Consider the following 12,934-nt stretch of genomic DNA (forward strand, 5'->3'; position numbering starts at 1 on the left):
TTTGGCACAAAGAAGAAAACAAGCAGAGCACAGCTAAGGCACAGCCTGTGACAGGAAGGCAGGGAAGAGGTGGTCACTCAGAGGTTGCCTGCACAGGCACCTCTCTGCGCAGCCAGCATTTGCCGAGGACATTGCACCACCGGCATGTCCGGACTTCCCTGGAGGGAGCGCCTTACGGCAGCTCAGCCTGCTGCAGCTATGAGAGCGATTCTCCCATGCAGAGGGAGACAAAAGGCCACAGTTCACCCAAAGCAATCCCAAGGCACTGCCTCAGCAGTGCTGGGGTGGGGGGACAGTGGGCCGTTAATGCAGACACCAGACGGCACGCACAAGCTGCAGCCCCTGGCAGCAGCTCATGAGCAGCTGATGGACCAGGAAGGCCCCACTCCACACCCACACGGCACCACGTGTCACCCTCTGCTAGGGCCCGACAACCACAGCAGGAGTGCGGGCAGAGGCAGCGGGACGTGGACGCCTCATGATCCGGGTGCCTCAGGCCAGCCCCCGTCCCAGCTCCCCACGGTTCGGACGTTGGAAGCCAGGGGCTTCACTCGCCCCTTTGCCCTGCATTTGAGCAGCTTCGCGAGGTGGCTTCTGATGTCTTTGCTGTGCAGGGCATAGACAAGGGGGTTGATGAGGGAGTTGGTCTCGCCCAGCAGGAATAAGGCGTCCTTGAGCGGGTCAGACAGGTTGCAGGAGCTGCAGGCGGCCTGCACAGTGCCCCCCACCAGGTACGGCCCCCACGAGAGGCTGAAGCCGATGATGACGATGAGCACGGTCCGCAGCGCCTTGAAGTGGCGCAGGCGGGAGCGGAGGCTCCCAGCCTGGGCGCAGGCGTGCTGCAGCCGCTTGTGCTGCAGGTAGGCGATGCTGCCCACCGAGACGTGCAGGCACACCAGCACCAGCAGGGACGGAGCAAAGATGCCAAAGCAGATCGTGTAGAGATACTCACTCTTGGCTGCATAGAGGAGCCCGCAGTAACCTGTGTAGTTGCTTTGCTGGAGAGAGGGAAAGATCAGAGGCAAGTGTCCAAAAAGGAAGGAGAGCATCCAGAGGACAGTGAGGGAAAGGACCACAGGCATTTTCTTTGGGAGGGTGGGGTAGGAGAGCGGCAGCCTCACCGCCAGGTACCTGTCCAGAGAGATGAGGAGCAGGGTCAGGATGGAGCCGATGCACGGCGTCATGCTCATGGAGATGCGCAGGAGGCAGAAGGACTTGCTGCGGTCAAAATCCCCATCAAGGATGTCGTCCAGCGCCTCAGAAATGCACATCACGCCCACCAGCAGGTCAGCGGTGGCCAGGTTGAGGATGTAGATGTAGCTGGTGCCTGGCTGCTTCCTCATCAGCTGGTAGACAGCCACAATCACCAGCAGGTTGGCCGGGGGAATGAGGCAGCTCAGGAGGGAGTGCAGCACCGTGCACAGGATGTTGACCATCTTCCCCGATGAGGAGGGTCGTAACAGATGCCCAGAATAAACAGACCCCAGCACAAAGAAACCCTGCCGTGAGGAGATGTGTGGCCAAGCTGGTGGGATGGGACAGAAGTGCTTCAGATTCTCCAGCTGCAGATTGAGGCCAGCAGCATCTAAGTCAGTCCTTTAAGAGGCGCTTAGTCCATCCCAGGAGACCTCTGGGACCATCCCAGTTGCCGCCAGTCGCCAGTGTTTTTTTCAACACTTTCAGCCTCTCTTCTTCCCATCTGACTGTGTTCCACACCCGCAAGGGTGCTCCAAGCGATGCAGAAGAGCTGCCGCTCTCATCCATGCTCGGTGTGAGTGGCTGCAGGGTGAACTCTCCAGGGAGGAGCGTGCTGCAGGGGCGCTGGCTGGGTTGGCCAGCTCCTGAGCACGCCCGTGACGCACAGCGATAAGGAGCAGCTTTCCAAACAAAGCCGAAGCGGGTGGATGGCAGCTGCTCCCGGGCACCCGTGGTCAGGGGGGATAGGAACTTGGTGTGAGGCCACTCTGCCCACAGCAGAGGTCTGAAGAGGCCCCCGAGAGCTCTGTCCCATGCAGCCTCCTTCTCCTGATGCCCGCAGACCAGCCCTGGCACTTTGCATAGTAGTATTTTAAACCCTAAGTAAATGCTTTTGTTAAGGCGTTTGCAGTCCAGAGCATGGCAGATGTGACTTGTCGGGGCTGCCTGGGCTGCAGCAACCCCTCTGCCCGTGCTGCCGGGCAGCGCGCGCGGCCCCGCGGGGTTTGGGCAGCAGGGTGGCCCTGACCAGCACAGCAGGTTTTGGAGGGTCTACCTGAGACCATGAGAAACAAGGGAGCATTGGAGATACCAGGGGAGCATGGCAATACCTGGACAGTTCTTCACTGTCCCACGGCTTGTCGGGTTCTCCTGGCAGTGGGTCAGAAAAGACGCTTGTGTGAAATTAGCTTTTATTATATGTAGCTGTAAATGCAGCACTAATTGGAAGTGACATGGTAAACGAGTTCAAAAATACTAAATCCAATTTATGTCAAATTAGGCTCAGGATAAACATACTATATTCATTAAATTCACATTTATGACAGATTTGGAATTTAAGTTCACCAGTTCAAGACAGATATTACTTGCAAGCTCTTGTTAATGAGTGGCACAATGGCTCTGCTAATGGCACTGCAAACACTGCTGCGGAGGAGTGCGTGCCGTGCTGTCGCAGCCAGGCAGTCACGCACAGCACCGCAAGGCTCTGCCCGCCTTGGGAAAATGCCTCGTCCGGGCGGAAAGGGAAGCAGAGGGTATCGGTCACGCTCAGTAACCTGCTCTTGTTCTCATCTCATCGCCATGGTGTAAACATGGTGCAGGACCTTTGAGAAAGGGCAGGTACTGCATGTTCAACAGAATCACTGAGGTTTAAACCCATGCCAAAGGCTGTAACATAGTCTGCTGGGCAAAGCTGCGTCCTCAGAGCACTAGAGGTAACGGGGTATCAGCACGTACCCTCTGGCTGAATACACGGAAAATGCAGAGGGTCCAGAAAGCCCTGCACTGAATATTTTTGGAGGCTGAGAGCTTCGAGAGGGTGAACGGGAAACATTGTACGCTCAGCCTGAGGTACGTCCTCTTGGCTGCTGCTGGAGATGGGTTCCCAGGCTCAGGGCACCCATGGTCTGAACCCATCCCGCTGTGCTGAAGCTAAATTCTGGGAAGCACGGACTTCAGGCTGAACACGTCCTCCTGGTTGGAGTGCCACAAATATTGAGTTGTCATCTGGTGTTTGGCAACTGGTTTGCAGGGAGGCTGTCAGATATTGCTGACTAGTGACTAGCAAGGCTCTTTTTTCCATTTTGTCGTTCAGTTTTTCAATTGGAAATGATCCATGACTAATGTTCATGAGGCCTGGTCCAGCCCATAAAAACAAATCTGCTCTGTGCACCCTACAACCCAGAGCAATTACAGACATGACTGAAACACAGCCAGCCTGTGCTCCCCTAGCAGAAAAGCAGAGAGGGCTGTGCTTCTGGTGTATTTAAAGAACATCAGCCCAGGTTCTCACGTACCTAACTCCAACGTGTTGTTATGCAATCTTGCAGAGATGAAAGAAGAGGAATATCGTGGGCAGCGAGCAGATCATGGGCAAACATCACCAGGGTGATACCACAAACAGCTCACGGAAAGTCATAGCCTAGCAACACATCTGTGCACTTATTTGTTCTGTCTGATCTGTTTGAAGTATATATCTAATGAGAAACTAAAACTCTATCCATACTAGACATTTTGGTTAATATATTTCAGAAGATATTTTATGGATTACCTAAAAAGATTATTTCATCATAGAATGAAGAGGCCATTGTATGTTTAATGGTTGGGATTAGCAACACCTTTATAGCAATTGGTGTCAATTTTTCTTTCCTCTAGGTGGACAGAGCTTTGAAGTTATTTGAAACATTACTTAAAGCATTCCTTAAAGTCTTGAGGTGGGTCAAAGACTGCTCTTACAAACCATGGCAACTGCCCTCATGACAGCTCTGCAGATTCCCTTCTTGTCTGATTTACTGCCCCAACAGAGAAAATCTCCCAGCCTCAGCTCCCCATCCAAAGATATTTTTTGATAAGAAGGATCTGGGAAGTACTTTAACTAGTTTTACAAGGGGGACAAAACCCAGTACCTCAGAGCAGGAACAAAAAGCAGAGTGGGAGATGAGATGTCTCTACCTCAGCGGGGCACGGCCCTGAGGATCCCAGCTGTGCAGCCTCACTGGAAGCAGTTTTCTGCCTGTTTTGATGGCAGAATGGGCTCAGTACGAGCTGAAAGAGCAGGGCCAGAGCAGGACCTGCAGCTACCGCAGCTCAGACCCAGCAGGAAACCTGAGCACGTTTATTCTCAGGGAGAGGACTTGGCCCCGGGCACAACTCCCTCCCAGGCAGGGCGAGCTGGAGCGATAGCGATGCCACCGCCCTGAGGACAGCCCCAGGACAACACCCCAACAATCGGAGAGCTGCAGCTTCCACAGAAGCCTAATCCCACCCAGCACCTGCTGTAGCCACCCAGCGCTCGCTGCACAGCTCTCCAGCAGCAGCAACTTTCAGGAGCTTCCTTGCCACGGTGTAAAATGGCAGCCCTGGGCTTTACAGCCTCCGCCTGGTCCTTAGGACAGGAGCTCCCCGAAGCCCCCTCAGAGGTGCCATCACAGGAGGCTGAACCAACACGTGCAAACCCCCATCCCCACACAAGCGCTGTGGTTCCTCGCGCCTCACGTTGGTGGATGCCACCCCGCACCCGGCCGTGCCACACGCAGTGGAGGGGGTGGTGGCTGCCACCGCTCACCGGTGGGACGCAGCTCGAGTGCCCTCCGGGAGCAGCCAGGCAGCACCCCCTCGGCCACAGCGGGTCCCCAGCAGCTACCTACCTTGGTCAGGAGATGAAATGAAGATGAGCTGCAGGTTTCAACCGTGCTCGTTCTGCCAGGTGACAGGGGCTGCACACCTACCGGTCACACTGACACAGGAAGCCCAGCTGAGGAGAACCCTCAGCTCCCCCCAGAAAGCTGAGACATTACTTTAATCCAGTGAGGTTCTTCCAGCACAGCACCCGCACCACAATCATAACCGAGGCTTGGCAGACCCGAGGAACGGGTGCCACAGAGCTTCAGCCAGGCTGTCGGCCTCCCCGTGGCCCCACGCAGGCACCAGGCTGGGGGAGCAGGCACACAGAGGGGCCTGGGCAGCAGGGACCCCACACCACTTCTGTGGGAAGTGGAATTATCCCACCCTTCATCCCGAGCGTGGCACCGACCTCTGCTTCACATTTCAAAACTCAGGCATGAAGCACGGCTTAATGCAGTGCCCCGAAACATCAAGCAGCTCTCACTGATCACAACTCCCAAAGCCGTGGCATGCAGGCTGCCCAACACCCCCTGGTTCACGCAGGCACCGGGCACAGCACAGGTGGGTTTGTCAGTGAAGAACTGACAGAGTCTGGCTTTTGCAAACATTGTTTGGAACCGGTGGGGAGAAAACAGCTGTGCACAACAATCCTAACAGGACACAGATGCTGTAAGGCACTCACAGAAGACAATGAACACACCACTGACTTTGGGAAGTGGACTCTTTATGTATTTTTCGGTTACAATTCTAAGAATATCACCACCATCAGTGACTCAAACAAGGTACTTCACACAGTCAATGAGAACTCTTTATTTAAATTAATTTCCTTAGCTTCTATTTAGGACAGTAGAAAGGCCCAGCTTTTCAACTCTTCAGAATGGTCACAGGAAAACCTCTTCAGCTGGCCAACACAATTTAAAAAGCAGTTGACCTTAATTTTTACTGAATTCACAAAATGATGCAATCACTCTGCATATAATTTTGTTCATATAATTTAGTATATATGCACTGTTCAACTCTGCCATATATTTTGAAAAATATACAACCCTGCTTTAACCACATTAGAGATATTTGATAAGACAGCTGTCAATTACTTAACAGATTAGGACAATATCAGACACTCCTATAACTTCATTTTAAACTACAAAAAGAACATAAATCCATATAAAATACAACAGATTAAACAAACTTTTTCCAAGGGATAATTAGGTATCAACTCAATCTGCCATCGTGTGAAACATGAATATAAAATAAGTTACAATTAGTAATGCCTGCATTGTTGAGCTGTGAACTGGTCGAATGAAATCTTAAAAAAACTATACAGTATTATTGCACTCCATGAATGTGCAGTATCTGGAGACACGCCAGCACTGAAAGATGTCTTTCATTAAGGTTTTTTCAGGAGGCACAACGTGACTGCAAGAGAAGCATCCAGTCTGTACCAACAGCAAGCTGTCTTCAGTACAGGCCTTCATTGGTCCGAGACACGCGGCCCTTGGAAATCACCACTTAATTCCTGAAAATAGAGAGAAGTGTTACAGCAGGAAAATACTCCCGAGTTAAACTAGCAAGCCCGTAGTCAGCACTGCCCAAACAGAATGCATTTGCTGTAAAGTAGGAAGAAAGGCAGGCTCTGTGTGCTTCAGGTAATAAAAAACTGAATTATAAGCAGTGTCTCTTGTGAGGTTGTAACTCATGACAAGAGGGGATTATTATTATTTTATTCTGAACAGTTATCTACGAGGATACGATCAGAGTGATACTACGTTAGTATCAATTACATAAGGAGACACTAGAACGCAGGCAGTGAGCCTCACTACCAGTCATCTCGACATGTAGAGTTATTTTCCATGTGGATAGAAACACCACTGAAGGCTTTCTATTTTATATTGAAACTTACATCCTCTTAAAGAGGACTCTACAAAAGAACAGTCTTAGCACGTGTTGTAAGCTTAAAAATGTCAAAATCTACTTTGCAACACAAAGAACGCTGTCTTTGTAAAATCTGTACATACAGGATGTCGGGCTTCAGCATGCAGATCTAAAAAGTACTGGAAATACCAAACTTTTAAATAATGACATTTCTAAAATACAAAACAACTTCACAATTAAATTGACTTCTGCTGTATTACCAGCAGACAAACTGGACTTAACTGAATAAATAAGGTATGTCTGCAAAAATCAGAAGTCAATGGTTTCTCATATTCCCTGCACTGCTACTTCGATGCATCAACCTCCTTGAATTGCCCTCCCCATTTCATGAAGCTGTGCAAGTGTTTGTAGAGGGAGGCATCAACAGGTCAGAAGAGCTGGGCAGCACACGGTCTGTCACTTGAGAGTGGGGTGTCTGCTGGCAAGGTAACGCCAAGCAATCAGTCTCCAAATCCGAAGCATTCTTTTGCAAAAAAACTGTACCCCAGTTTTTTCAATCAATAATTAACGAGTGGTCCCTTAAATGTAGATTCTCCACTTTTGCACCAAGACAGTTTTTTCCTGGCACATCGCTGTTCCTGTGAAGAACCGTAAGCTAAATGTATTGAAAGACACAACCGATGCCGAAACACAGAACCGGCCCATCATAAAGCACAGAAGCATGGATATGACCACTCAACCTCTGCTACTAACAGTCCAGGAACGTTTGCAAAAGGCTAAAACAGTATAGCACACAGATAAAGGCAAGAAAGCATGTTCTGCTTTCTAGGGTCATGCAATTCAACTAGGTTACAAAGTGTAGACAAATCCTTCGCACGTAGACTATCAGAAGGCACATAATGAAGCGTGTTTTCTGATGTCTAATACAGTTCACTAACTCGAGGCTTTTTCTGGCCAACGGAAAACCAGCTCCCAGTTTTGAAACAAACCCCAAAACAAAACCTCCCACCAGAACAGTACCTGTGAAGTCATTTAACTGAAAGTCACTAGAACTGTTTGGGGTTTTTCTTCAGTAAAACACTTTCAAATGAACAAATATCAAATACGGCGTTCAATCTGCAACATACAGCCCTTTACGGCCAAGTGAACAGGCAGCAGGCGACTGGAAGAAGACTTACAAGAAGTTTCAGTGCTGTTAGATGGGGCTATGATCGATGATGAGGCATTGACTCCATGTGCACGTTGAGCTTCATTTCATTATCAAGAATTTGTACAAGCTGCTGCATGGAAGGAAGGTGGCCGGACTCTAGCTTAGACCACACCGGAACATCTACCACAAAACACATGGAGAAAACATAGTTAAATTGACAAGGAAACATGTAGGGCTAGATTACACACAAACTTTAAAAGATCTAGGAATCTACGCAGGTTGGTACTAATTTTTTGTTGAGAGAAATACCTGGATCAACACTGCTTCAACTACTCTGATACGATGCAGTCAGTCCTTACAAAGGTTCTGGAGTATAAAGCTCAACTTAGGAACTACTACATTGAAATGCACCCTGCACAATTATAAATTGAGAAACAAAGCACAGAACTAGATTACAGACCTGCACCTACAGCCTGAAAAAAATCGTACCATCAAGCTTACATAATCTTTAAAACCATAGAATTATTTGAAGGCAGAAGGTCCACAGACTCTTAATCAGAGACATCAGTACTGCTGTCTACCAGTACTGGAAATTCTGGGAATATCAATAGACTTAACATGACTGCAAGTCTAAACCGTATTTAAAAACTGGACAGCGAAAGCATCTAACTGGAAACTGTTCCTCTAGTTGATCGTTTCTTCCCTAACGCACATCACACACAAAGAAAACACAATACAGCTACTCCAATTCCCCTGTTTTTTTTACACTGCAATTGTTAAATACATGTAATTGACTGTATTGTAAGACATGCACAATTTTCATCATGTATTGTGACATGTAACATCTGAAGTTTGAGGATGGGAGGCATTACACGCACCATCGCATTTTGGAACCCACCCATTTCGTAACGCCACCCCTCACCCTCCCAGCTGACAAACCGCTCTCACAGATCCGTGTACACATGCACCAGGATTCCCAGAAGAGAAAGTTCGTGCCTCACCATTCAAAGTTATCTCAAATGCACCTGTTGACATACACTGGTTCTCAATCATGTTGCTCAGGAAGAAAACCATCATACACGCATAAACCTGGAAGAGAACAGAGAGAATCCCAGACACTGGCCGTGCAAAGCACAGCTTATTTTATTCACTTGTAAGTGCTGAAGTTCACAGGCATCTTTGTACTCCCCTTTGCAATTTATTAAGTAGTCTTAAAGTGGCACAGCCATCATCCCTTCGTTCTCTCTGTAAAAAGATTTTGCACATTGTCTTTCAACGACAGGTATGAAAATTGTTCTGAAAGCACCCAGCTCACAGTTCTGATTCAAGGAAGCAAAGTTGCACCTTCTTTCTCCCTTCCTCCACAAATCTCCGCACATCTCAACAGCCCGTCTGCAGAAGTATGTGGTTAAGGTGGCACTTGCAGGATGACAAGGGAACGCAGATGTTCCTACACACTGCCTGTCATTTTCAGAGTAACACTTAAATCTAACACAGAAATTGAACAACTGCAGGCCTAGACACACAGCAAAGTCAAACTGCCTTGTTCGCAGCAATTGCCAACCCTGGAGCATTTCTTCAAACTAATAATTTAGAATTTTCTTTGTGCACTGGTGCCTCCGCAAGAACTGATGCTATCTCCAGCAATGCAGCACCTCACCCCATGGCCACCACCGCTTTAATTCCCTCTTCATGCAGAAGGGCACAGTCACACCGGGTGCTGCGATGCCCGTGGATTTAGCGTGGGAGATGCCAGCTGTTGAGGACACCACGGGCACGTCACAGCCAGCCCAGCTCGGTCCTGCAGTTGGCCCATTTCACTAAGGCGGTATGTTACAGCCTCCGTACGTTCAACCTGACTGAAGACACACGCAGACCAGCTGCACTGGGTAGCTGTTTGAGGTCTGTGCACAAGCGAAATGTATGCAGGTTAACAGACTTATACGTTGCTTTTGCTTAATAGAATAAATCTGGAATAGGGTTATTATAAATCAGAGTACAATGCCATTGATCTGTTAGTATCATCAGTACTGACTGACGGGGATATTCAACCCACAAGTCAGAGTCTGTCATACCCAAGTAAGTTCTGAAAAAAAAAAAACCCACAGAATTTCAATTTGATTTTTCTAACCACGATCAAATTGTATGCCTAATGTATTAAAATTGGACAAAAGCAACCACTGCAAAATAGCCATGAGACAACAGAAAAAGGAAGCTGTAGTTTTAATAACAATACCAGCTTGAAACTCCACCTGAGCCCTTAAAAAACAAACCAGAACAAAAAAAACCTGCAGAGTGCCTTCTTAATAACTGCGGCGTTTCTTTAGCAACCAGTGTTACATCTTTATCAGTAATGTTGACCTCATCTGTCCCTCTACAGCATCATCAGCTTGGAAAGAGAAATACCAGGAATTAAACCAAAAGTTACAGAAGCCTGAAGGCTCTGATAAGACTACAGCGTGCTTACGTTAAGCCAGCAGCAATGTTCAGTTCCCCCACAGCACCCTCATGAAGCCATTCTAAAACTGCTTTTCAAAAATAAAAGATGAAAGCAAACAGTTTACCTTATTTTCTTGGCCCCACTGCCAGATGCTTGGAGCTTGCATGCCAAAGAAAGCAAATGGATCCTTGCCAACAATTATTAAGCCTATTAATACTAGTTTGAAGACTGACAGGAAGGATGCTATATGCCTATCAAAAGACAATACATAAGAGTGATTTAGAACGTTCCCATTACAACTTTACTGCACATAGCTATGATTTATCTCATTAGAATAATTTTCATAATGTACAGTCCAGAGTTTCAGAGGAAATATACAATTTTTCAAGTAAACTTATCTGTCTTTAAAAATACCTGTAACCCATAAAAGCAACACACATGAACAAAAACACGCATTCTCAGGATACCAGTGTTGTATGCCACACATACAGATTTGTTCTTTTTTCCCAACCAGACCTTAAACAGGAATTTCAACTTACATACATCTAAACTAGAGAATGCATTTAGTTTCTTGAAGAAGCTGTTCCATATTATAGAGATGTGTTCAACTGGTATGCGCTACTTCCTCTTAAAGCAGCTTTCCAGCAGGTGCAGAGAACTCCACGGTGCTCTGCAGGAATTAGAGCTATACCCAGAGCGCAAACGAGCGCTGAGGAATTCAGTCTCGTACCAATCTTACCACTGTGCTTATTAGGGGTAAGTAGGTCAAGAAGTGGCTCAGAAGCCACCACAGTAACTATGGCACCACTCTCTAGTGTGTACATGATGGTTTAGATAACAGCGGTAAATGCTGTTTTCATTTTCCATTTTTCCAGATTTCTTTGGGGTTTCCTGCCTTCCCCCTGCGCTGTGGTTAAGATCCCCCAATATCCTCTCCCCCGATTTACGTGATAAAAACCAGGTTTTCCCTACCCTGCAACCTTGACCTATTGCAAGAAATAGACACTAAGAGCACAAGCCTGAGCAACAAACAAGAACTTATATCCAGATATAATACGATGAAAAGCTGCAAAACTTCATTGTGAGCAACATGGACTATGCGGGTTACTTTAGATTTCCTTGGAGCACACCAGGCCTTGTAACACAGAAACCGCCTCAGTTTTCCATACACACGTTACCACATACGTATCTGGAAGGGAGACAACGCCATGCTTGCAAGCAAACACAGCAGCAAAAAAAAATCTTTTGTAAGCTTCGATTTTCAATTTTATTTAACTGCAAAGGCACACGTTCACCACTCACCATGAGCATGCACATTGGGGAAAAGAGAAAAAAAAAAAAAAAAGAAGCACTGCTCGTGATTTGCTTACCTATATATAGGTTGAGGAAGGTAGTTCTCCCCTTCGATTCGGATGTCTGGGTACCGCTGGCTAATGACCCGCATGTACTCCTCAAACACCCGCCTGTAGCCTCAGGAGACACTAAACGCAGACAGGAATCGTCACCGACACTGAAGCGCTCCGTGCTAAGGTCGCTGCAAGCCTGGCATCACCACAACTCACCCAGCTCACGAATCGCTTTTATTTAAAAGGAAACTAAAACGCTTCCTGCCAAAGAAAACTGTTTGCAACCCAGTTGCACACCAAGGACCTGAGAGCTGGCCAGGCAGCGGTTCTTACCCAAAGCCGTGTCGCCCACCGGCGCTAGGCCGAGCGCTCCGCCGAAGGCCGGTGACCGAGGATTCATCCGTGTCCCCAGGGAAGAGCCCCGGGCCGCGAGGCCGGCCTCAGCATCGCCCTGCCCCGCGCCCGCCGGCCCCACGCGGGGCGACACCGCGCCGCTTCACGCCCTCGGCTTTACCTGCCCCTCGGGCCGCCCGCGGTCAGCGCACCGGGCCCGGTTACCCCCGCCGGGGGGCGGCCGGGCTGGCTGCTGCAGAGCCGCCCTCGGCTCGGGCCGCCCGCGCCTCCGCGCCGGCTGAGAACCGGACGACGGCTCCCGGCGGCGGGCAGCCCCGAGGCGCTCCCCCCGCCTCCCCCCCCGGCCCCCTCAGGCCGCCGCGGCGCCGCCCGAGCCCCGCTGACGGCCCGGGGCCGCCGGCAGCCCCCTCCCCGCCGCGGCCCCCCCGAGCCCAGGCCCGCCCCGCGCTGAGGCCCGCGGACGCCGCCCGCGCGCCGGCCCCGGGCTCCCCCCGCGGCCCGCGCCCCGCCACCGGGACCGGGACCGGGACCCGAGGGCCGGGACCCGCCGCCGCAGCAGCAGCGGGGCCCCGGCGGCAGAGGAGGGGGGGGGGTGAGGCCGGGCCCGCCCGGCGCCGCCATCTTGCGGCCGCGCTCGCTCACCAGATCTGGAACTTGAGCAGCGGCCCGGTGGCGTAGGCCATGCGCAGCCTCTTGGCCGGCAGGCCGCCCTGCTCCGCCGAGCCGCCGCCCGGCGCCGCCGCCAGCGCCAGCAGCAGCAGCAGCCCCAGCCCCGGCCCCGCCGCCCGCATCTCGCCCCAGCGCCGCCGCCGCCGCGCCAAGGTCACGCGAGCGCCGCCGGGATCCGCGCAGGCGCCGCCCGGCCCCGGCCCCGGCCCGCCCCCGGCCCCGGGCCCCGCGCGAGGCGGGGCCGCCGCCGCCCCTCCGGGCGCTGCAGCGCCGAAGCCGGGGTTG

General features: G+C 50.5%; 2 protein-coding genes across 2 annotated transcripts; both read right to left on the reverse strand.

Moving 5' to 3' along the window:
- Positions 1-68: 68 nt before the first annotated feature.
- On the reverse strand, positions 69-5,394 carry LOC310904346 (glucose-dependent insulinotropic receptor-like). The gene has a single exon (XM_083848932.1). It carries the CDS (start codon positions 1,434-1,436, stop codon positions 477-479), a length of 960 nt encoding a protein of 319 aa, XP_083705058.1. The 5' UTR covers positions 1,437-5,394; the 3' UTR covers positions 69-476.
- Positions 5,395-5,525: 131 nt separating this feature from the next.
- SELENOT (selenoprotein T) lies at positions 5,526-12,842 on the reverse strand. The gene is made up of 6 exons (XM_083848934.1): positions 12,623-12,842; positions 11,651-11,761; positions 10,405-10,531; positions 8,842-8,929; positions 7,869-8,020; positions 5,526-6,334 (listed from the first exon to the last, which is right to left on the reverse strand). The coding sequence occupies exons 1-5, from the start codon at positions 12,769-12,771 to the stop codon at positions 7,896-7,898; spliced, it is 600 nt and encodes a 199-aa protein (XP_083705060.1). The 5' UTR covers positions 12,772-12,842; the 3' UTR covers positions 5,526-6,334; positions 7,869-7,895.
- Between the last annotated feature and the right edge of the window lie 92 nt (positions 12,843-12,934).

Source organism: Anser anser, assembly GCF_964211835.1.
Source record: "Anser anser genome assembly, chromosome: 9".
Classification (NCBI taxonomy): domain Eukaryota; kingdom Metazoa; phylum Chordata; class Aves; order Anseriformes; family Anatidae; genus Anser; species Anser anser.

Coding starts and splice junctions, on each gene's coding strand:
- LOC310904346 (XM_083848932.1), bottom strand. CDS start 1,436: ATGGTCAACATCCTGTGCACGGTGCTGCACTCCCTCCTGAGCTGCCTC.